This window comes from Stegodyphus dumicola, chromosome 2 (genome assembly GCF_044657685.1).
Source record: "Stegodyphus dumicola isolate Sdum_Otavi_A_Nest chromosome 2, ASM4465768v1".
In the NCBI taxonomy this organism is placed as follows: domain Eukaryota; kingdom Metazoa; phylum Arthropoda; class Arachnida; order Araneae; family Eresidae; genus Stegodyphus; species Stegodyphus dumicola.
This window is the reverse complement of record NC_140769.1, coordinates 162,808,723-162,834,636: the sequence shown is the minus strand read 5'-3', so window position 1 is coordinate 162,834,636 and position 25,914 is coordinate 162,808,723. Positions and strand designations below refer to the sequence as shown.

The window sequence follows — 25,914 nt, the reverse complement described above, 5'->3', positions numbered from 1 at the left end:
ATTAGCTCAATTATATATTAAAAAAGGATTTGTATAGTTCATGCTGCAATTTGACCCTTTGTTCACAAATTAAGTGTCAGTGATTTCAGTTATTTGTAGTTTAAAGAATAAACAATTTTAAATTACAAAATGTTGATTGGAGTGTGTCTTAACATGTTGAAATACATCACCCTAAATGTGCACACCTGTGACCATAAGCATTGGCCAAGTGGATATGTTTGCTGAACACTGCTTGCTCAGTCCAGGTATTAATCCCAGTGAATGTGGTGCCTGCCTGATTTTTTTACTTCCTTGTACGAAGTAAAGGAAATATTGTAATCATGAAAAATTCTGAGTATCATATTTCAACGAAAAATATCCATTTTGACCGCTATCAAGTACAATTTAACGATGTTTTTGCGTGACATCTGTATGTAAGGACAGAATGAAGGACTCTTTCCCAAAGCGAATTATATAATGGGTTTAAAATCGATTCAGAAGAGATTTTTTCCTTGACGTCTGTACGTACGTATGAATGTATCTCTCATAACTCAAAAACAAGTAGCCTCAGAATGTTGAAATTTTGTATATAGAACTGCTATAACATGTAGTTGCACACCTCCCTTTTTGGTTGCATTTGGCCACACAATATATATATCAAAGATTGAAGTAAATATATTACCTTTCTCAAAGGAGATAATATACAAAATAATCCATTAGTAAATAAATTATATGTATATCTACTACTGTTACTCGGCTCAGTGAGCTCGTTTTTCTTAAAATTTTTTTATTCTTATATGTTGGCAAATCGTGCATTTTTTGTTTTAAAAATGATTGAATTATGTTGTTCTTATCTTCTGGTTAAGGTTTTTATGCCTTTAGTTAATCTGCATGCAGTTGTTGTGAAATTATCAATAATTTAAAAGTTGTTCAACTCCTTGAGGACCAGCACGCGCAGCCACTAGACCAGACCCCCCCCCCAGGAAATGGAACTTTGCCACCAGCCCACGCATTTTCAGCAGTTAAGCCTAATTAAAAAAAAAAAAAAAATTTTTTTTGAAATCAGCATTTTAATATGATGACTTCAAGTTTTGAAGTTATGTACACAATTTACTAATTCTTAATATGTATTAATAATAAAGAATATCACCATTAATAAAAGATCAATGAAACATGCAAAATACTAAAATAATAACTATACACATGAAAACAAATACTAGGAAAACAAAATTACAAATAATGAAATGTAAAAGAAAATTAAGCCATAATTATCTGTACATAATTAAATTCTGTAATGAAATTCAAGGAAATAAGTTTAAATAGAATGGAGGAAAAAATTAATATAATTTAATAATGAGTGTAATTTATTATTAGAAATCATATGGTATACACATCAGATTTTTTTTTATTATTGTTTTGCACATTTGTAATATAAATACAACACAGTTTCCTTTGGAAAATTTCCCACAATGGGTCTCTCCTCTTAGACAGATAGCCTTTGTATGCTTTATTGCATTCATTTGGAATAAATGGGAAAATCCCTTACTCTGTAAATGATACTCTACTGTTGATAAATATTGGGTTGGCAACTAAGTAATTGTGGATTTCACTCATAGATGGCTTCAGTTGAATTTTCAGGGTTGCAGACGTATTACAAATGTAAAACACATTTTGTTATTTGATAGTTAGCAATTCAGCTGTCAATCAGTAAAAAAAGTTTTTTGATCGGTTGCGTAGTTTTCGTTTGGCGTTCGTTGAAAAATGGAAAATCAAAAGGAACATTTTCATCATATTTTGCTTTTTCCGCAAAGGGAAAAATGCATCACAAGCTCATAAAAAGTTATGTGCTGTTTATGGTGACGAAGCATTAAAAGAATGGCAGTGTCAAAATTGGTTTGCCAAATTTCGTTCTGGTGATTTTTCACTCAAAGATGAAAAACGCTCTGGTCGTCCAGTTGAAGTTGATGACGACCTAATCAAAGCAATAATCGGTTCGGATCGCCACAGTACAACATGTGAGATTGCAGAGAAGCTTCATGTATCACATACATGCATTGAAAATCACTTAAAACAACTTGGCTGTGTTCAAAATCTCAATACATGGTTTCCTCACGAACTGAAAGAAACGCATTAACAGCTGCAATTTGCTAAAGAAACGTAATGAAAATGATCCATTTTTAAAACGACTGATAACTGGCGATGAAAAATGGGTTGTTTACAACAATATCAAGCGGAAAAGATCGTGGAGCAGGCCAGGTGAACCAACTCAAACAACATCAAAAGCTGATATTCATCAAAAGAAGATTTTGTTATCAGTTTGGCGGGATTACAAAGGAATTGTCTACTTTGAATTCTTACCACCCAACCGAACGATCAATTCTGATGTCTACATTGAACAAGTAATGAAATTAAACAATGCAGTTGAAGAAAAGCGGCCCGAATTGACAAATTGAAAAGGTGTTGTATTCCGCCATGACAGTGCAAGGCCACACACATCTTTGGTCACTCGGGAAAAATTATTGGAGCTTGGTTGGGATGTTTTGCCAGATCCACCATATAGTCCTGACCTTGCACCATCTGATTACTTTTTGTTTTGATCTTTACAAAACTCCTTGAATGGTAAAAATTTCAATAATGATGATGATGTCAAATCGTACCTGATTCAGTTTTTTGTTAATAAAAAACCAGAAGTTTTATGAACGTGGGATTATGATGCTGCCTGAAAGATGGCAAAAGGTCATTGATCAAAATGGGCAATACATTACAGAATGAAAATAGTTCCATGAAAAAACTGTCTTTGATTTTCTAAAATATTCACAATTACTTAGTTGCCAACACAATATTAATGTGCCATGATAGTTATTGTATATTCAGTTCATAATAATTATTTTTTTGCTAATTTTTTTTTTTTTTTTTTTTTTTTTGCGGCAATAGCAATCTATTTCTTGGGAGAGCTTTTGATTGTTTTTTATATAATAAACATGTCATCTTGTATCATATGCATTTAAGATCCTTGGAAATTTTTTAAAATTTTTAATGGAGTTTATTTTGATTTGAGCTGATTTGATAAAAGAAGAGCCCCTTTTGAAACATCTGGCATCATCAATCAAAACAGGATGATTACTTGTGAGTAATTTACATATGCAGAGGATCAAATGCTTTCAAAATTAAAATTGTTGAAAGAGAAATAATTTAGTTCATTCTAAAGAAATTGAAGATGTAATGAATAAAAAAATGAGTCTTAAACTTATATTGATTGTTAAATGGAAAGTACTAGAAGCTAAGCTTTCAGTGTTTTTAGTTGATGTAGATTGTAACCCTCTGCTTCCATTGAAAGTTTTTCACACACACAAACACACACACCCAAAAAAAAAAAAAAAAAAAAAAAAAAAAAATACTATCCTAAGCTAAAACTGTCATTGTTTAACAGTAATACTAAAAACCGATTAGGGTTTTGAGGCAAAGAAGATTGATAGTGATCCATGTAATCATGGTAAGTTTGTATATATAACTGCAGTCAATGGAGAGAGAATCATCTGCAGAGGAAAGCGTTTTCTCCGTGGTGGTGAGAGTTATAGCAAAACTTTAGAGATATTATCAGCGCATCATGGTAAAGAAAGCCGCTTTGATAGAAGTGTGTTAGATATTTAATTCCTTTAGTCTTTGAAAAATTGAAATAAGAATTTTTCTTAAGGAAATTATATGGGAACCGAGTATGGAACTGAGTTTGGAATTGAAACTTCATGTTTTGGAAATTCTTGGCAAAGCGAGAAATAAGTACACCACAATGTTTTATCCACTTCTTGGGTTCTTTATGCATGGCAAAAGTTCAGTTCTTTTTTGAATCTATAAGGAATTTGAAAGAGATGAGAGGTGAATATAACAGAAAATGATAGAGATTCCCCGTATCGAATGGATTTAGCTAGGTTACTTTAATTTTTGCTTGATAAACCTGAGGGAGAAGAGTGAATATCTATAGCCAGTAAACGTTTTCAGACAAATCATCTATTTAAAAGTTGTACCTTAAAAGGTACTGATTGTAAAAGTTATGGCAAATCTTCACCAGCTTCCTCAGCATATTCTTTGATTTTGACTAAAAAAGAAAGTCATTGTAAATTCTGTTCAGGTTTTCATAAATTATGCGACTGCTATAAAGCTCGAAACATCCCAGTAGAAGACATGCATCTTACATGAAGTATCTTACAGAATAATGAAAAAAATCATTATTCCTTGATCATCCTGACCTTGATCTAAATAAAATTTTTTAGATCAAGGTCATTGGATATTTAAATTCTGAAAAAAATATGTATTGTTTGTGGGAAAAAATATGAACACTTGTGTAGAAATATCTACACTGATGTCATCATAAACATCAAAGTGGCTTCTTTATTGGACAAGAAGAGATGACTAATTTTTCAAAATTCCAAACATTCTAATTCAAACTGTAATGGTTACTCTAAGAGGGCTTGATTGCAAATGTCAAGTGCCATAATAGATTCTGCATCCTAACAATCATATATTTTATACAGCTTTGCATTTTGCCACTTCTACAGGTAAAATAGATTAAATTCCCCCCCCCCCCTGTATTTATGTGGAAAACTGATGGTAGCTATCTTTGCAATTTCAAGACCCTTGGTCAAGATATTTGTGATACTGTGCCTCCAATTATTACTGGGGGATGAACAGTTGAATTAGTCACCAAAATTGCTAATATAAATTGATTGTCTAAATCAGCGTTTCCCAACCTTTTTTGGCCAAGGTACACTTGTCGCGGGGAAAAAAATCACGAGGCACACCACCATTAGAAAATGTTAAAAAATTAACTCTGTGCCTATATTGACTATAATAAAGTAATTCTCTTGAATAGGAATCAAATAAGCACAAAGAAAGTATTTTATAATTACTTTATTATGAAATATTAAGTAAACAGAATAGTGAAAAATTATAAAATACTTTCAGTGCGAAACCTGGGCCTGTTTGGCTGAACACAAAGCTGATATTCTGGCTGGAATCGAAGAAAGACACACACGTAGCTCTTCGTCAACAGTTCTCAGTCTCTCTCTGTATTTGGTTTTCATAGCAATCATGCTTGAAAAGCTAATCTCACACAGATATGTAGTGGAAAAAGGGAGCAATGTCAAAATAGCTTTGTTTGCCAGAAGGGGGAACTCCTTGGCAGTATCCAACCCAAAACTCCAAAGGTAGATCAGCAAATCTTAGCTTGCAACCACGATTTTGTCTCAGTTCAATTAGTTCCTTCTGCTCCTGTAAAGTCATTTCCTTTCCAACAACTGATGCTGAGCTATAAGGGTCCCTAACCCAGTCAAGGCATTCAGTGGAGACTGAAGAGAAATAAAATGACAACTTCTCCTCAAGAGTTTTTAAATGCTTAACTATTATCTCACACAGTGCAGCAGTGTGAACACCTTGCCATTGCATGGTGAGTGTGAACATTTCAAGATTGCCACTTTCCACGTGTTGATGCCAGAGTTGCACCTTTGAACGGAATCCATTTATTTTATCTGTACTTGTAAGCAGGTTTTCATTTCGGCCTTGCATTCGGGTGTTCAATTCATTCAGATGATGAAATATATCTGCCAGGTATGCCAGCCTTGCACACCACTCATCACTTGCAAGCTGCTTTGCGTAATCTGACCCCTCATTTGTCAGAAACACTTTAAGTTCCTCCCGCAGCTCATACACACGAACCAAGACCTTGCCACGCGACAACCACCGGACCTCCGTATGAAACAGCAAGGTTTTATGCTTTGCTCCCATCTCCTCACACAAAGCTGCAAATATGCGACTTTTCATGGGTCGTGACTTTACAATGTTTACCATGCGCACAACATCATCCAACACATGAACTAAGGCTGATGGTAAAGTCTTGGCTACGAGAGCCTCGCGGTGTAAAAAACAATGCGTAATAATCACATCTGGATTTCTTTCCTTCACTCTGCTTACAAAGCCTTTGGTGCGCCCGACCATGGCTGCAGCTCCATCGGTGCAGACACTTGTGCAGTTTTCCCACTTAAGTCCTCCTTGTTCAAGGTATTCTGATGTGACCCGAAAAATTTCTTCTCCTGTTGTTTTTTCTGACAATACCTTGCAAAAAAAGAAGTTTTCTCTAATTGCATCACCATCAACAAAACGCACATTAGCTAAGAGTTGAGCATGTCCACTGATATCAGTAGACTCGTCAAGTTGCAATGCAAATTTCTCACTGATACGGATCTTTTCCAAAACCACACTTTCGATGTCTGCAGACATGTCATTAATACGTCTGGAAATTGTGTTGTTTGAGAGAGGGACTTTGGCTATTTCCTTTGCTGCTTCAGGTCCGAGCATCTCCTCTACAATAGCTTTGCAGGCAGGAAGTATTAATGTCTCTGCCACAGTGTGCAACTTTTTTGTCTTGGCTATAAGTTCAGCAACTTGATAGCTAGCTTTAAGAGCTCTTTCATTTACCTTTGTTGTTTTTCTCATAAAAGTTGCCTGTTTCTCCATGTTGTCACGCAGGCGAACAAAATAGTCCACATTCTTGTTTTGAAGCAAAGGGTGTTTCGTTTGGAGATGGCGTTTAAGTTTGCTTGGGACCATAGCACTGTTAGCTAGCTTTTCACCACACACCATGCACAGTGGAGTTGGTTTGTGTTCATCTCCAGTGAAAGTAAATCCAACTGAAATATAGCTTTCGCTATATTGCCTTGCGCCAGAGAATTTAACCATCTTTGCTTTCTTTTGACGCCCACTCATACTCGGGCTCTCATCTGGCTCCAGATTTTGTTCAGAGTCCAGTTCTTTCCTTTTCAAAAACTTGTCCATCACTGCAGTATCAGTGTCTCTCTCCTCACAGCAGCCGTTGTTTCTCTGACACTGTGTGAGGCGTCTGCCTGCGTCTCATGGGGGCGGGAACACGGCGGACACTTGTCAAGATTGGCAGGGGGAGGAGTTATAGCACTGCACAGCGCCGTGACCACCTATGACGCTGGCGGGGGGAGTGACGGGAGGAGTTATAGCGGGCAAACAGCACCGTGACACCCAGACCCGGCGGCACACCACGGTGCTTCAGACGGCACATTGGTGTGCCGTGGAACAGCGGTTGGGAACCGCTGGTCTAAATGATCAAAATTCTGGTCCTGCTGAAATATTAATAGGGCTAATGTAGCAGATAAGTTAATGATGGGAAGCTTTTGATTTCTAGCTAGGGATTTGCAGCTGTAGAGATGAAATTAGATTTGACTGTAGTGGGTAAAATAGTGTTTCAGGGATCTTGAATAACTCAGCATTATTAGTAACATAAATGTTGAATAAGGAAGTTTTAATATCAGACTTATGGTCTTTTGATTTACTATGGTCTGAAGGTTTATATAAAAAGTTAGATTGTATAATTTTAATAAAATTGATTTCTTTAAATTAGAAAGTGTGAAAACAGGAATATTTTTGCCATTTAAAACATTTTTGTAATTGTAAGATTGTGTCTTCAACCAATGGTTGTGAAAATAAAAGCTGGGTAAGGAATTTTGTGATCACAATGTAATATATATATAAAGGATTTTAAAAAAAAATGAGTGATGCAGTGCTTATTTACGAGACATGATGTATTATGTCTAAGAACAACTATTGAGTGCATTATTGACTTTTATTTATATAGTGTCTTTATTCACTTAAGAATTCAGTATTTGTATTTTAAGCAAGTGTTAGTTTTAGATTGCACTGTGTATGTCTATTAATGCTATCATTTGTATTATAAATATTTTACAGGAAGTTGAACCTATGTACAAAGAAAGTGATCATATTCATGTGATAGCCCTTACATTAGCTCTTGGTGTGGGAGTCAGAATACAATATATGGATCGTGGCACAGGAAGTCAGGTCAATGCTCATGATTTTCCTGAAGACAAGACACCTAGAATCCACTTATTGTATCGTCCTGGACATTATGATATTTTATACTGAAAATTTGACTTATCAGTATACGAAATGTGATGCATTCCTTTTTTCCTCATCCTTTTGTTTTGTACCAAATTTATCTATTTTTCTCCAAGTAGTCAGATTTAAAATTTTGTAAAAAATTCTTTGTTCATGACTTGTTTGGATTTGTATAATCTCTTCATATATATGTTTAATGCATTTTTTTAATATTACAAAATATTGAAAGTTTTTGTTCATTTGAAATATAATAGTTGTCATGTTTGATATTCATAAAGTCAATATAACAAATCTTGTGGCCTATAAAATATTTATTTCAAATGGTACAATTTTTTGACATATTAATACATGTTAATTAATTTAATAAATCTTTTGCAACATATTTAATCAATCTTGTCATGTTATGTTTGAAGACAGTCATTTAAATTATATTTTTATGAATTGGTTTTAATTTTGATTTTTCCTATGCATATTGATTATAGTTCTTCATGCCTTTTTTGAAAAAATAGAGACAACTAGTTTAAAATTTATGTGTTCTGATACATATATATGTATAGTGGCTTTGTTTTGACATATATGTGCATAGTTCTTTTGTTCTGTTAAGAAAAAAAAAAAGACTCGCTTTTTCACAGGAACAGTTGCATATTTTATATATTTTGGAGAGAAAGAAAATTTAGTTTCATTCAGGATTTTAGATAATTATCTATACTATGAATAAGTGATTTCTGTTTTGCTTGTTTTCAGTATCTGTTTTTTCTTTGTGATCATTTGTGCTTCTTGAATTAAAATATAATTTCCCCCTATTTCTTAGGTAATTGAAATGTACTTTTAAGTTTGTATTTTCCTGTCCTTGCTGTTTAATAATGTATTCACCTGTAGGATTTCTTTCCTAATACTTTTATGCTATTCAAATGTGATTGTTCATTTCTTTTTTTATTTTTAGTATTTTTATCTTCTGTAAATCAGTGTCCTGTTTGTAAATTTTCTTTAGAAGTTCAGTTATTTTGTAATATATTTTTAACCTAATGAACTTTCATAAAATACATTACTCAGTACTCATAGAATACTCTTTTAAGCAATTCAAATATTTTTCCCATCTAAAGTTAAACAGTACTTATTTTTAAATACCACTGTTTTGAAGTATTTATGCTTAGGTAAAATATGATATTGATTTGTGTCAGCTGCATATTTTTAAATACGAAAATATGCACAGTTGCATATTTTTGTTGCATATTTTTAAATACAAAAATATGCAATCTGGAATAAAACATGTCTAGAAATCTTTAGCTGATGACTTGAGTCAAGCATCATCTTTTAATCTCTTCAGATCAGGGTGGTTTATTGTATTACTGAAGTAGAATTTTTATTTTGAGTGTGAATCATTTGGTTTTCTTTTTTTTTTTTTTTCTTTTTTTCTTTTTTTTTTTTTTTTTTTAATGTATAAAAAGTTTTTTTTTCCCCCTCTCCCTATGTAATTTAATTGCAGATAGTGATAAAAAATGAAGCTTTTTTTAAATGAAAATAAATTTAATTATGAATGTCTAACTATTGCTAATTTAAATTTATTAATACGTTGTGTATGCTTTTTTGATAATAAACTTGTGTGCTGAAACATTAATATAGAAGAGGAATTGAAACCAAATTGAGAAATGAAATACAGATATGTTTTTAAGGGAAAAATATTGTGCCATCAGCTGCTTATTATTTATAATCAGCTGTAGGTCTTTGCTAGAAATTAGTGATAGTGAAATTATCCATTGAATTTAAGAACTAATTTGTGGTTTGAAAATTTATGCAAAAAAAACTTTATAAATTTAGTAGCAACTGAAAGTTGTTCTTGCATGCAAGAATTATGTCTCTTCTAAGGAAGAAAGTATTTTGTTTCTAATCTGTAACATAAGAACTTGACTTTTGAATTTTGATTTGTGTATGCTTTTTTAAAGCACTGTAGGAAGCATATTTATGCTGATATGTTTTGAAATAATAAAAGTGACTTTTATGCATTTGTCTTTTCATTTTCTTTTCCAAACTGGTGAAGCATGTCAATATGTCATTGAGTTAATAAATAAGTATAATAAAAGACTTCTGGTAAAACAATTTTGTGAGAAACTTTTAATATATCTGATCAGTTTTTCAAAAATGAGTATAGAGGCATGTCCTTCCAATAATGGTTTACTTAAATAACTAAATAATTTACAGGTGAAACTGCTGAGAACATCTGAATTTTTTCGGAGAGGTGGGGGAGAAAAGTAAAACTATTCTTAATGCAGAAACTGGTAAAAACTCTTATTAAGCTCTAGCATTGATCAAAAGTAAAGTAGAAAATCATATTAACAGTATACATCCTTGTAAAAGAATATCACTGATTGTTATACATGAGAATGTACAAAATTCATTTTCCTATTTTAATATGTTGCATATAAAACATGTATTTTGATTTCATAAAATTAGTAGGGGTGCCAGTCAATGAATAATCATAATGGAGACTTATAAATTGTGGATTTTTCTTTCTTTTTTTTTTAAATTTAATTATTTAAGTATTTTTTGCATGGATCTTCCATGCCTTCAGTAATTTGGCAATGTATTACCATCAGTTCAGTTTTAATACATATGCTAGTGTTCCTATAGTGTTTTTGATGATGTCAGTCAATTCAGTGGGAAATAAAGAATGTTACTGCTTTAAAGCACATGTAAACTCTCTGTTGATATTCACTTGTATTTTGAGACTAGTAGTATGGCTTCCTAAAACATAACACATGTGCAATCAGTAAATCTGTAAATCAAGCTAGACAATCCATGCACTTGATGTTGTGTACTTGATGAAACTTGTTGAAGGTATTATTCAGCTAATCAAGTGCAGGTGAGAGGTATCTCATAATATTGAATGTTACACTGTAGCTTATATACAGATGGAGGACAAAATAATGTGAATACCTGTAAAAAAGTATGATGTATTTCACATCTGCAGTACAGCCACGCCACTTGCAACAGAAGTCTGCCACCTAGTGAGTGTGAAGAGGAAGGTATCAGTCTCTCAACAGCAGTCACCTGCATTGCATGCTTCGACCGAACTGTCTGTGAGAAGGTGAAATGTCAGAGTTCCAAAGAGGAATGATAGTTGGAGGGTGTTTAAGTGGAGCATTGGTTAGGGAAATAGCAAACCTTGTGTGGTGTGCAAGGAGTATGGTATCAGCCATCATTACAGCATACACGAAAGAGGGTAAGACGTCTTCAAAGCACAGCAGTGGCCGAAAGTCAAAACTTGCTGATAGGGATAGATGGATCTTGAAGCGCATAGTAGCCCGAAAGCACAAGCAGTTATCCGAGATAACATTCGAAATGAACAGTCATCTCCAGGACCCCGTTTCAACAAAATCTGTCAAAAGGGAACTTCATGCTGCAAACATTTATGGCAGAGTGGCAATTCGTAAACCCTTGGTGACAGCAACTAATGCATTCAAGTGACGCCAATGGTGCAGAGATCACAAAGGCTGGCCCCCACAGCAGTGTCAACAGGTAATATGGTCAAGTGAATCGTCATTCACCCTGTTTCAGACTACAGGATGCGTTTATGTCTGTAGAATGCCCATAGAAGCGTTTCATCCTGACTGCCTCCTGCTGACTGTGAAGCATGGGGTGCAATATCTTGGCGCGGTCTTGGGCCACTTGTTATTCTGCATAGGAGGATCACTATCTAAGCATTCTAGGGGAGATCATGTCCAGGTTTCCTGCTGAGCGAGCGCTTTTTCAAAACAACAGCGCCCCTATCCACACTGCTGGGTGTATTCAAGAATGGTTCGAAGAGCATGACAATGAAAATGAACATCTCGCTTGGCTCTCTCAGTCTCCGGACTTGAATATTATTGAACATTTATGGGCATATTTGGAGTCCAAACTTTGTTCTCGATTTCCACCTTCATCTGGAATTTCGGAATTAGAGACCGCTCTACAGGAGGAATGGCTCAATATTCCTTTAAATATTGTCCATGACCTTTATGCATATATCCCACATCGCATTCAATCTGTACTTCAGTCAAAGGGTGGTCCAACCCCCTATGAATAAAGATTTTCCATTATTTCACTGGTGTTCTTATTATTTTGTCCTCCATCTGTATAAACTTATCTGTAAAAGACTTTCGATGTACCCGAATCCATCTATTCTGTCCTATTATAGAAGAAGAAGATTATAGAAATTTTATTACAGATCAATGGCATATGTAAACCTATATTTGTGTGTATACACATAAAGCTTTCCATGCTCAGAAGCAGTTATTACAATATTTATGGCAGCACCTAGGATGGAAAATAATTGTCAAATTTGTCTAGATGTTTTGCACTGTCTTGAAATTAATTACAATTCATTGGTCTTATAACAGCAGTAAAAGTTAGTATTCTGCCATTATGCTGCATCAGTAGTAAAATGTATGCTCCAAGGCTCCCCACTAAAGTTTCATTAGTGAATAACATATTCAGTTTTTTTTTTTTTTTTTTTTTTTTCCATTTGCATTTATATCATGAAATAATGATCTACTCAAAAAACAATTTTTATGCTACAATCTAATTACAAAGATTGGATTATTATGGGCTAATTTTCATTTGATTTATGAATGTGATATTCTTTTACTCATTGCATGGCAAAATTTGGTGCCATGCAAAAGTTCTAATATTAGGCATGTTTTGGTGAATTTTTTATGTGGATATGCAATTTTCATTTAATAAAAAATTATTTAGCATGAATCCTCTGCTAAAAAAGGAAATGTTGCAGCAGTGGTGTAACTTTTTTCTAATATGAGAAAAAGGTAAATTATACCTTATTTTAAGATACCCTTCTTTAGCAAATTAAATATAAAGCACTCCATGCAATTTAATTCAGTATCTTTATTTAATTCAACATGGAATTTAATTTTTTCATTCTTATATGTGGATATTTTCAGTTGCTTCAACCATATTTCTTGTGTTACTTCAGTGAATCTAAAGATCAGATATCTGTATTTTTTTTTTCATTGCTTAGTGCTTAAGAGGTAAATACACTGCAAAGAAAAATAATTTCACTACATTGTAAGAAGAAACAGTAAACTATATTCGTAAGCTGTGACTGCTGTGCTTGGATGTCAAGTGAATTTGCTTATTCTGATGCTCTTAAAATGGAGATGAGTATGTATCCTGCATTGTCAGCTATTCACAAGAGCACAACCCTGAAGGCAGGGATAAAGCCGGTGCCATATTTTGTCACATGTATTGTCCCATATAGTTTTTTTGTATGATTTGCTAAACCAAGTTGAATGATCCTATGTATTTTTCCTTTTTAAACTGATGGGGAAATAGTCATTAGTCATAGAATTTAAGTCCTTTGTAACACTTTCCCTACGTTTTAAATCAGCAGGTAGTCTCAATTTGTTTTGCCATAATCAAGGAATCCAGTTCTTAAGTAGCTGATGTATCAAAACATAATTCTAGGTGGAATCGTCGGGGAAGATTATTTGCAGTTTTTAAACTGAGGAGAGGGATTATAGTTTGATGATATATGTTTCTGGAACTTAAAAATAACTTTGCTATAGAAACAAGTATCACAAGGTTGGCATAAACAGAGAAAAAAGGTGTAAATGAAAGAAAAGAATCTAAGGTTGTGGACTTTCCTTGCAAGATTTAAAGCATGAAGTTCTTTACTAAATTTTAATGAAAGTTGAATATGGTTTTCATAGCATTAGAAGAATTTTAATCCGTATATCATGTTAAATTATTTTGAATCTAACTTTTATTAACACTTCATACCAGAGTTCTGTGTAACCCAAAATGTCTGAGATTGAAAGTTAGGTAAAAATGAAAGGTGTAGTTTATCTACTTAAAAATTAACTTATATTTAGTAGAAATTTAATACATTTAGTTTAACTTTCATTAAGAGACACTCGATTTCAGAGAATAGTTTTTGAATATGCGAGCCCATGGAGTAAGACATCAGTACCCTTCCATTTTGCCATTATTCTCTGACAACAGACAAAAATCTGGTCCCATAAGTATCCATTAATAGAATAATCATGTTATGTTCATCTATGCAATTTTTTAAATTAATGAAAGGATAATAGGAATTTTATATCAAAAATAAAATTAAGTGTAACTGCTTTTTTTTTTTTTTCTATCATAAATTGGCAAGGAATCGTTTTTAGTTTTATGCAGGGAAAGTGTTTCTTTAGCATACATCATACATTAGGAATATTTTATATGATAGAAATATGTGGCAAGATTTCTGTATAAGATAAACAACAAAAAAGAAATACAGAAATGCAAAAATTAGTGTTTCTTCTTCCTGCAACTTTTATTTTGAATTAGAAATAATATCTACTTCTTGGAAAAATAAACCATGCATATGTATAAATACAGTTAACCATTGATTAACTGAGAGCAGATTTACTGTGCGTTGTCTAAAAGTTGTTTATTGTGGAGTGATGGAAATATTATAACGTATCATTAGAATAAAGCAATTTTTTTTTACAGAAAATGTAACAGGGAGAAAAAAAAAAAATGTATGTGGTAGCAGAATGATGTACAGTATTAGAGGTTAAGTTATTTGAATATGACAAAGCACACAAGTGCTATCTGCCAACGAGAAAGAATGCTTTCGTGAAGGACTTTCATAGGGAAATTGGCTCATATTCAAGTTACACATGAAGAAAACCTACCACGTAGCCAGCTCCTTAGTCTAGTTTAGGTTGTTTTGAATGTATCAAATCATATATGAAGGCTGTCTGCCTAAGGAAAGGGATGGCTTTCTGGAGGACTATCTAAGGTGGATTGCACAATTGTTACACATAGGGGAAAATAATCATGCAGACAGACCGTTCATTCGGAACAAGCTACAAATATTCAACACTCCTTAACTACTTGGCAACTGATGGGGCCTGTTTGCCTGGAAACAAGCCCCGGTCGAACTCTTAACGTCCCATGGCCTTAACTACTCGGCTAATGGTGGGGCATATATTGTATTTAGGAATTGTTTTTATTCACAACGGTATATAATTTACACAATCTGGAATATATATAGTGTGGATTTAAAATAACTTTTCCTGTTTGAAGGCATCTGCAGCTAATGAACAGAATGAAACCAAATTTCATATACAGACCGTAGAAGGCAAGGAAAGATAAATTCCGAAAAAAAAAATTATCACAAGTCGTCGAAACGAGGTAATTGAGCGCGGCTGTCGCATACCCACTAGGAAATTTGTAATATCTAGGTAGCTTATGAAAATTTTGTAATATGTACATTGAACAGCCGCAACACTCATTCCTTTAAAAAAAGAAAGAGCAAACAGCAGTTTCTTGATTGACGGTTGATTTACGTTTAATATACGTCGTACCTTATCTGAGCGTGCTTTAGTCATAAAGCTGTTTTACACTAGAGTCCAATGCTGCAACAGCTCTTGGAGAATTTAGAATGGTTCATAATGTGCATAAAAGTCCATTGTTGTAGCACCGACGGTACGTTCCACAATTTTATTACTGAGATCTGCAAAGTTCCGCGACAAAATTAAATTGAAAAGTTCTATTTTTGAGGAAATAAATTCTATTTCTCCCCTTCCCCCTTTTTTTTATTATTATTATTCTAGCAAAATTCTTTCAAATATTTAGACTGCATTTTTTTCAATACTCTTTTACTTAATATTTTTCAATATACTCTGCACAAAAAAATAAAAGAGGGGGGGATATAGTTCTATATCTCCTGGGCCGATTGACGAAATTTAACTTGCAATTTTTATCTCTCAAAAGTGTGACTTAGGATGTTTATTAGATTTAAATATAGCGTTGTTCTAACGTAGGTATTCCAACAAAAAATCGGACTTCTTCTTAAATGACATACATATTTTTCTCAATATTTCAATTTTACTACTCAGATTATGAGATGTACGCGAATTTATATATTTGCGCGTTTTGAAATTTGGCATATTTGTAATAAGAGATAATAACGCCAAGTATGTTTTACATACTTTGTAAAAATTATTTGAAAGAATGAACGATGCAACTTTCCTTTCCACTCGTTCACAATCAAAGGGCAAGCAAAGCAGGTTACCATAAATTAAGAATTTTTACCAAGTAATTAATCTTGGCGCGAACTGAAAAAATACGTCAAGATAATTTTTTAAATTTCTTGTAAGTCTCTCACCCAATTTTACAAAATTTAATATTTTGGTGTAATTTGCATCGTGCAATCGAAATATGGAAGAAAAATGGGTATTTCATATCAGAAAAAGTTCGATTTTCTGTCAAAATACCTATGTTAAAGTTTTCGTCAATCGGCTCAGCAAAAATGGGCATTTTATTATTATTATTATTATCATTATTTGCAGATGTACGTCCTATATTCTAGCATGTACAACAGGGACTCACATAAAGAGCATCATAAAAGAAGAATATCCGAGAACATCTTTTGTAATATATGTTAACTTAACAAAGACAGGCAAATGAACGAAGAGGAACGCGTCCACAAATATTTCACACATTTTCCGTTATTTTTTTTTAATCATCGGCCTAGGGGAAAAAATTGGGAAGTTATTATCTCCCCGCTTGTTTTTCCTTCCATCGTTTATGGAAGGAGAGAAAAAATGTATACATACATATTATGATGTGAGCTCCTTCTTTTCCAGATTCTTTTGGTTACACACTGAATTAGCGAAGTAAGTTAATATTTACACTATTCACTGCTTTTTCATATCCCAGAAGCTCTTTATAAATTAAACACTAGTGGGATTGGATTACCCTGTAAACGTTATCGATCTATGGATGAATTTACTTTGCTCAGTATGTTCACCAGACCCTTAACTCCAGCTGACAATATTCATCGTAGGTAGAATTCTTCACCTACATAGTGTAAATGGTAACAAAAAAAAAAAAAAAAAAAAAAAAAAAAAAATTCTAGAGATATGTTCCGATGCAGTTTAACAAAACTGTTTGAACTACTTGTTTTTTAGTCTTTTAGATAAAATCCCCATTAGGAAGGATTGTTCACGTCTGAGCTGTTTTTTTTAAACATAATATTAAAAAAAAAAATAATAAAGTAAAAAAAAATCTGAAAGCTTTCAGATAATTCGACTGCTTGAGGATTGGATTGGATTGTTAGATTGGAACTCAATTAATTCAAGCTGCAAATCTTACCTCACTGCTTCACAATTTACGTTAAAAGACACGGTAAAAATATACAATTCTATTTGAATGGCACTGAAATCTTCGTTCGAACTCAAGTGCAGTTTTTTCAAGCTATCTTCATAATTCTTAAGCTTCTCTTCATTTACTGAGGGTATTGAATTTCCTCGGGAAACGAGACTAGCTAGCTGCTCAGCAAACAGATTAAGATTTTTTAAGTTTTAAGTCAAGATAATTAAGATTAAATTTTTATAAGCGGTCTAATTCACCTATAATTGGATTCCCATATGTAAGTGATAACGCTTGTTGGCGCAAATCTACAGCTATAACTAACAAAGAACTTCCGCTTTTAACATTTTACCGATTGAAAGCTGTTCTGTGCTTGTTATTTCCGTCGATTTATGTTTTGTGGAACAAAAATAGAGAGAGTAAAAAGATCATTAGTCCTTTGAAAAAAGGGAAGAAAAAAATATTAAACAAAGTAGAAAAGGAGATGGATATATAATATATAAATATATGTTTCTTTTAATTTGCCTCTGACCGGAAAATTAAAATTCTATTCGCGGGCCGGATAGAATCCGGAGTTCGCCCATCTCTGCTTTAAATAATGCAGTTTTTTCAAACGAACTAAAAGTCGGGGGAGGGGAGGACGACATAAACTACCTGCATCAACTCTCTGCAAAACTAGTTGGTAATTTTACCTTTGTCTTATTCTTAGAGCATGATTTGAAAAGTGCAGTTTGAATTTAAAAGTTATTCCCTCAGAACTAAATGGTAGTGACAAAGGAACATATTCAACGTATTTTGCTTCATGAGTTCAAAGAAATAATTATTATTAAGAACATTATTTCAGCATGTGGAAATTGGACAATAAGCTAAACCAGTGTCATCGGTGTTCCAGGAATTTCAAGTCGAAAACTGTAACATAGAACAGTGGTTCTCAACTTGTGGTCCACAGAACACAGATGCTCTGAGAAGTCCCTTAAAGTGTTCGGCGAAAATAATCAAATACACAGCTAAAAATTATTGCCCCAAATCAATACACTATTAAAGGATTTTTGTATGATATTGTAATCAACAAACACGAATGACAATTAAATTTTTAACTATATATTTGGTATCAAAAACTTAATACAGACCTAGTGATTTCTATGAAAATTTATGACATATACTAGCGCGAGTGCCGCTGAGACAGTGTAGTGGTTAAGGAAGCCTACAGAAGTACCGAAGAGGGCCAGGTTCAATTCCGCAGAAGGCATGGATGTTTGTAAATATATAGTGTATTTGCAACATGGGGGGCACTCTAAATATATGGCGAGCCGAAAGGCCTCTCGTGTGGATTGTGGTAGGGAAGAGGAGTGGGAGAGGCTTGGACACCCCCCCCGGGGTGCTGTTCCTCAAAATTGAGGTGGAAATAAAAGTCCAACTTCCTTGAGGCTCTGGCAACCATTCTTCCATGAAATTCATGGACAAAACAAGAAGAACAACAACAACTGATACAGAAAAACTGAGCTACCAAGCGAGTTGAACAGAGCTCGTGATACAGAAAAACTAAGCTACCAAGCGGCAACCCATTCTTCCATGAAATTCATGGACAAGACAAGAAGAAGAAAAACAACGACAAGTATTATGACAAGTACTTCGCGCAGTATTATAACAAGTACTTTATTTCGTCATACAGAAGGAGGTTTTTGTACCATAGAAAGGTTTTAAGTAATATTAAGGGATGAACGTAAATCGTAATCGAATTATCGTATTGCAATTAAGCGATGAACTAGTGTTGTTTTTTTCCAAGCAAAGGGAAAAAAAAAACATTTGGAAAACATCTGAAGAAAGATAACTAGTGCGAAAATATGGCTGATATTTTTGCTTACTTTATTAATACAGATATGCAAGGAAACAACGAAAACATTTTTATATCGACTGACAAATTATATACAATAAAAAAAGGAGCAGAGGAATGGAAGAGCCGGATGAGACTATGGAAGAAACGGCGCGAGCCAAAGAAGCGCAGAAATGTTCTTCCTTATTATTGAAAGATGCAAGATTCTGTGCAGGATAGAAAAGAGCCAATCATTTCTTAGATGAAATTCATTTAAAAACCACAGAAGATAATTTTGGAAAAACCTTTTATATTGTTAAACAAGAAATTCATTTGTTTCTTCTGATTTTTCAAGTTTTTCTCTAAATGAAGAAGAAGAAATAGAACTGACATCGCTATTTTCAAACTGTGGATTAAAACATAAGTTCAATGAAATCCCTCCTGAAAAAGTATGGATCTCTGGTAAAGATGAAAATACGGATCAAGGGGGTGGGGAAACGGCAATTAATACATTATTATTATTTTCCACCTCATATCTTTGAAAGACAGGCTTTTCAACGATGATCGCAATTAAAACAAAGAAATGCGAAAATCTGGGAAATTTGGAAGAGAAGTTTCGTGTAGCTTTATCATTTATTTCTCCCAATATTGCTGAAATCTGCAAAGATTACCAAGCTTAAGCATACATTAAATTTGATAATTTTATTATATTACTTTACATGATTTTAAGATTAATATGCATGCATAAATCAGTATCGGTATTTTATACTTTTACAAAAATAACGAACTTTGAAACAGAAATCTTCAAGATGTTCAATTCCACGTCCACAACATGATACCTTTTTTACTTCCTTGTACGAAGTAAAGGAAGTATTGTAATCCCGAAAAATTTCGGGTATCACATTTCAACAAAAATTTCCATTTTGACAGCTCTCGATTCCATTTGAAGGATGTTTTTGCGTTACATCTGTACTGTACGGACAGAATAAAGGACTCTTTTCCCAAAATGGATTCTGAAGAGAAACGTACGTACGTATATACGTATCTAACATAACTCAAAAACGAATAGCCTCAGAATGTTGAAATTTTATACATGAGACTGCTTGCAGATGTGCACCTCTCGTTGTGGTTCAAATCGGCCGCACCAAAACTATATATATTCCCACTCTGTGAGCTGTGTTTTTTGTTCTTATATGTCTGTAAATTGTGCATTTTTTGCTTTTAAAGTGCTTGAACTATATTGTTCTTATGTTCCGGTTAAGGTTTTTATGCCTTCAGTTAATCTAAATGCAATAGTTATAGAATTATCAACAATTTAAAAGTGGTTAAATTTGACTAAGCCTAACGACGCCGCCATTTGTTTACATTTGACATTTAGTAGCGTAGTGGATTGAGTTTCTGCACCAACTTCAGTGTCTTCTTATCGAGTGGGGCCAAAAGTTTTGTGCCTTTAAAAAATTTGTCATTCTGCATAATTTTAAATAATTTAAATTCTAATTTTAATTGTAAAAATTATTTTTAACGGTTTTTAACTCTATGTGGTGTTTTGGGTTTTCCTATTGTAGTATCGTGTGGCCCCAACCTGTCAGCAACTGTGGTAGTGACTGCTACGAAGTGTAAATTAACACAGACACGAAAGAAGGGTTTAAAGCCCTTTTTATTCAACTTTAAAAATAACAGCTGCGTCCACTTGACGCTCACAAACTACGCCGACCCGGCGGTTTAACAGAAACAGAATGTAAAACTGAAAAATAATGACTGGATGAATAAATAGCTAGATCACTACCCACGAGGCTCTGAGGTCTTAACTAATCTAACCGCGTTCTAAAATACAGCTGAGATTCAGCAAGGTTACTAATTAAGCAGTTGAAGGATTCAGCAAAAACTGCCGATATAGGCACACAGGCCAAAACGCGCGGTTCTTAAAATTTCTACCTAGCAACCTTCACGTTTGCGATTAAGAAACACACCTACAAACTCGCTTTCCTTCTATTTAAACTCAACTTACTTCTGCTAAATTTGAATATACTGCGCGCTCTACTACAATTTACATACTTTAGCATTGGCTAGAGTATGTATTACTTAGGGGAAAGTAAAGGCTTGACAGGAAAGATAGCTTAAACTTAAAATAAATGTTAGTTAAAATAAACCCTACACTGTATTTTACGATTTTTAATAAAGATGTTTTGAGTTTTCATGTATTACTTGCCGCGAAGTGAGAACTGAATTGATTGAATGAGAAATGTATCTCCGATGAAATTTGGGGAAATAAGTTTAACTGAAATGCAGCAAAAAATGCGCATAATTTAATAGGCCCTAATACAAAGAAGTCATGTGGTGTCCACATCAGATGTTTATTTATATATATATTCTTTTCTTTTCAGTACACTGTAAAAAAAAATTCTGTAAGGTTACTAAGAAAACTCATGGAAACTGGGATGCCATGGGTTATTTGAGTAACAGCAACAGGTGTTTTCTTTGTAACTTTACAAGAGTTTTGCCTGTAATGGTTACAGATCTTTTTCTTGTAATATCACAGCATATAGTTATGTAAGTAGAACATATTTTTCTCATGTAAAATCCCAAACGATATATCTGTAATGGTTACAGATTATTTGCATGTAATATTACAGCAAATAATTATGTAAAAAGAACATGTTTTTCTCATGTAAAATCCCAAACGATATATCTGTAATGTTTGCAGATTATTTGCGTGTAATACTACATCAAATAATTATGTAAAAAGAACATGTTTTTCTCATGTAAGATCTCAACAGATATATCTGTAACCGTTACAGGTTATTTGCTTGTATTATTACAGCACGTTATTATGTGAGTAGAAGATACTTTTCTTACGTAAAATTCCAATGGTTGTATCTGTAAAGGTTTCAGATTATTTCCTTCTAATATCTCATTAAGTAATTATATGTGTGTAGAATATATTTTTCATAGATGAAATACTAAAGGATATGTGTATAAAAGTAATAGATTTTTGGTCTAAAATAATGCTTATTATAATAAAATGCATTGAAATGCATATAAAGCAATGATATCTGTAGGTATATATATCATTTTGATTAATAATCGATTTGAGCTTAATTTGATAATTAAGTTCAAATTGATATGCTACTCCTTACATTAAATTACATGTATATCCTTTACATAAAATAATGGAAAGTCATCTGGAATTTATATTTGGCCTGTAAAATAGCTGAAAAAAAAAAAAAAAACAGTATACTTTATTTGCATGTTTTAGTGTCAATTATTAAGATATGTTCTAGAACTTTCTTTTTAGTAATTTTAGCTAAAATAGACACATGTTCCTTTAGATTTAACTTATATGAGTAAACGAGTTGCATGTTGATATGATCATATTATTACAATAAAAGACATTTTGTGAAATATTTCTATGAAGAACTCAGAATAGCTGTTCTTCATGTTTCAAAAATATTATATTCTCTCCTTCTAAAAAATGACATTTTCAGTAAATTAAAGAATTCAACATAGCAATGAACTTTATTTTGTTACTACAAGGAATTCAAAATTTTGTTCATAAGCTTGAATTACAACGTCCATCTAACCTTTTTATTCTTATCTGCACTCAGTGTTTGACAACAGTCTGCTATTGTTTGAAGTAATAGATGGCAACTGCATAACGTTTCTACCCTACCTTCAAATAATTTCCTTTGAATTAACAGATAGAAGTCTTTCATTAAAAACCTAATATCATGCTTTTTGAATAAGCATAAAACTTCACCAACTGACCTTTATTTTTAAAGCCTTGCTTCCATTAAAATTCTTGATGCTTAATACAATTATGCCTTTAACAAATTTGTTTCAAAAATTAATACTTCAGTTTAGCTTAAAATTAAATGTATTTTAATTTTACCTATAATTTTTTTACAAACGTGATATGTAATAAAACTTTAAGCTTAATAATTACCATTTAGAAAATGATACTAAAATGTATTCTTAGTTATTATAAATTTCGAGATTTGCATACAAAATTGTGAAATATACATGTGACAACAGAAAAGAAACTTTATGCTCTCTCTATATATATATTACAGCATGTTAATTAAGAAGTTTATTGAATTTATAATTTTATTGTGAAACATTATGAAGCAAATAACATGCTAATTAAAATACAGAAGTAAAAATAATTTATTACTTAATTCATAAACTTTACATAAAACCTTAAAAAAAGAATTAATTAAAAAATAACACAATATAACATTTCATAAAAATTCGTTTCGACTGCTTGGAAAAAATGAATGGTTTTCCCCCTTCTTTGTAAACCATGTCTCCTAAATAAAGAAAAAAACATTTCTTTTAAAATCATAATCATGCTCTTAAAAAGCTTATAAAAATTATTTTAATAGATGTTTTAAACATGTGCTTATATAACACTTTTAATCATATTTCTTTATAATATCTTAAGTAATCAGGAACAGCTTAAATACTTTAAAAAATTGCATTACAGTGAACCGTCTCATTACTACAAGCTACCTCAGTCAATCACTTTTTTAATTTAACCAGCATTCCTCATAAAATAACTAATTAGTAAACATAACTTCTCTAAGATGCCCAATATCATTAAAGATCAAAATCTTCAGGAATCATAGCTAGCTTAGAGAAGGTTCATTGTACAAAAACAGCCAATATGCAAGTCTTTCATAAATGAAGCCACCATAGTTATTAAATATAATATACAGTATACTTATATTCAGAATTCAGAATTCAGAACTTGAATAAATTTCTCGAACTGTTTTAGCATTCGAAAAATATTATATTTATTACTTTAAATTTCTAAAACAATATTACATATTCGTCCAAATGAATCACTGGGACTCGGACAACATTTTCCCCAAGCTTTCTTTTAGCAACAGGATTCTGAAATTGTTTTAATGATTTAGGTAATGTTTGTCTTCCTTAAGGCCCTCACAAAACAAGTTACCCTAAATTTTTTTCGTCTGCATAGTGGTCGTTTTCATCTTACTAACTGATTTGCTAGTGGATTTTGGGTGCATGGCCTATTATTTATGAAACAATAATAGTGACAGCTTCAAGAAAATGGGGATATCTAATGCTCTTGATGCTATATTCCCACTTATTTTTGCTAATTTTATCTTCCGAAAATTGAGAGGGAAAAATTAAACGAATAATTTAATTTCCAAAGGACACAGTCACAGTAGGAATATAACAAATGAAAAGTAATCATGTATAAACTACTACTATCACAATATTATTTCTTTAAAAGAAACCTCTATTTCAATAAGAATACATATAATTGCAACATCTAATAAGTTATCTCATTTCTTTATAATCTGAATTTCTCTCATTCTCATTGTTGTTCTTGCAATTCCTTAAGCCTCAGATCATACATAAATAATTAGAGAAGATGAATATGCAGCTGATATGGCAAAATTGCACAGTGAATGGCAGTTGGTATTTCCTTTCACTATCATAGATCATTTTTTGTATTAGGCTGACATAATATTCAACAGTTAGAAGAGAAAGATTCAACGGGGCCTTTAGTGTACAAAAGTTTGCCTTTGTTAGTATGACGAAAACAATCAGTATGTCGATAAATCCATTTTAAAATCTTGGGATATTCATTTTCTAAATGCATTAAAAGGGGGAAAATTATGCAAATATTTTTTTTAATTTTCAAAATCTGGTTCTAAAGCTGGGTGGGATGGAATATGCAATGCAATCCGGTAATTCTGAAGATCATTGCTCGTGGTAGTACAAACTGAGTGGTGATTACATGTTGTAGAAGACGGCACAAATTGCAGTTCCAGATGCATTAAATGCTTTGAGGTCTAGGGAATAGCATTGGGCAATAATAAGAATGAAATTCAAGGTATAGGGAAGTAGGAATGAAGATTATTATTATCAGATACTGAAATGTTAATGTTACTAAACATTCTTATTGGAATGTAGGTTTCTTTTATATAATAATACTATGATAGTTACCAGTAGTTCATTCATGAATATTTTTGATTGGTTATGGTCTTACTGTAATCACATCCTTCAAAATTAAATTATTGCTTAATTTCCTCCTTGATTTTCATACTATAATATTAGTAAAAAGGAGGAAAAATGTCTGCAAGTAAACATAACTCCTCTCTATATATCATTATGTCGATAAATCCATTTTAAAATCTTGGGATATTCATTTCCTAAATGCATTAAAAGGGGGATAATTATGCAAATATTTTTTTTTTAAATTTTCGTGGGCAACTAAGGAAAACAAATGTGACTTTTTCTTCTTTAAAAAATTTGTGTTAATAAATAGTATGAGAATTAAGTTCATTTTAAAGACTTATGACACATGAAATATACATGATCAAAATAAATTAGAAAATTAAGTTCAAATAAATTTTAAGCTAAATTACTTGTTTAAGTTGCAATACTTCAGTTTGATCTATAATCCGGACCTCAAAGCTACAAACTTTCTGCGCATGCGTCGCGTTGAGGCATGCGCGTAAGACCTTTACGGCTGCGAATATGCTTGTGCGCATAATACGTTTACACATGTGCGTTTAATGTATAACGGACGGTATAAGCTAAGCTAAAATTATCTAATTCAGTTAATGTTACAGATTGCGTTGTTCCTTAATCTTCGAACTGGATCCGGCTTATTATTTTTTGAAGACTGTTAGAGCAATTTTATAAAAGTAAGCTTGAACTTTCAATTATGTCAAATAGAATTTCCGATATATATTTACTAATATGTAAAGGATCTATTAAGCGAAAGTATGTTTCGAAGTCCATTAAACAAAATGTGGAATTGCTGCAAAAAAAAAAAAAAAAAAAATGGATAAAGGCATAATCCTTTGTTTATCTAACCATTCAGAAATCTGCTGTTTATCAATTTCACGCTACTCTGCGGCGGGGAGGGGAAACGCCGCGGCGCGCAATGTATTGGATGTTCATCTGTCAGCAATCCTTATCTTCAGGGCAGATGTTTTTATTTTATTTGGCTTATAATTCCTTACTAAATGTAGTATTTCATCTCGATGTACTCCGTCTTGTTTATGATT

The 25,914-nt window shown here is 32.6% G+C and overlaps 1 protein-coding gene across 3 annotated transcripts in view; it reads left to right on the top strand.

Annotated features, from left to right (window-relative positions):
- LOC118205095 (ubiquitin thioesterase OTUB1) overlaps window positions 1–9,914 on the top strand; it is a 56,738-nt gene extending 46,824 nt beyond the window's left edge. For all 3 annotated transcript variants that reach the window (XM_085811399.1, XM_085811397.1, XM_085811398.1), the window contains exon 8: window positions 7,744–9,914. In XM_085811399.1, the coding sequence (XP_085667525.1) occupies window positions 7,744–7,938 (195 nt within the window). In that variant the 3' untranslated portion in view covers window positions 7,939–9,914. The remainder of the gene's footprint in view (window positions 1–7,743) is intronic.
- The last annotated feature ends 16,000 nt before the right edge of the window (window positions 9,915–25,914 follow it).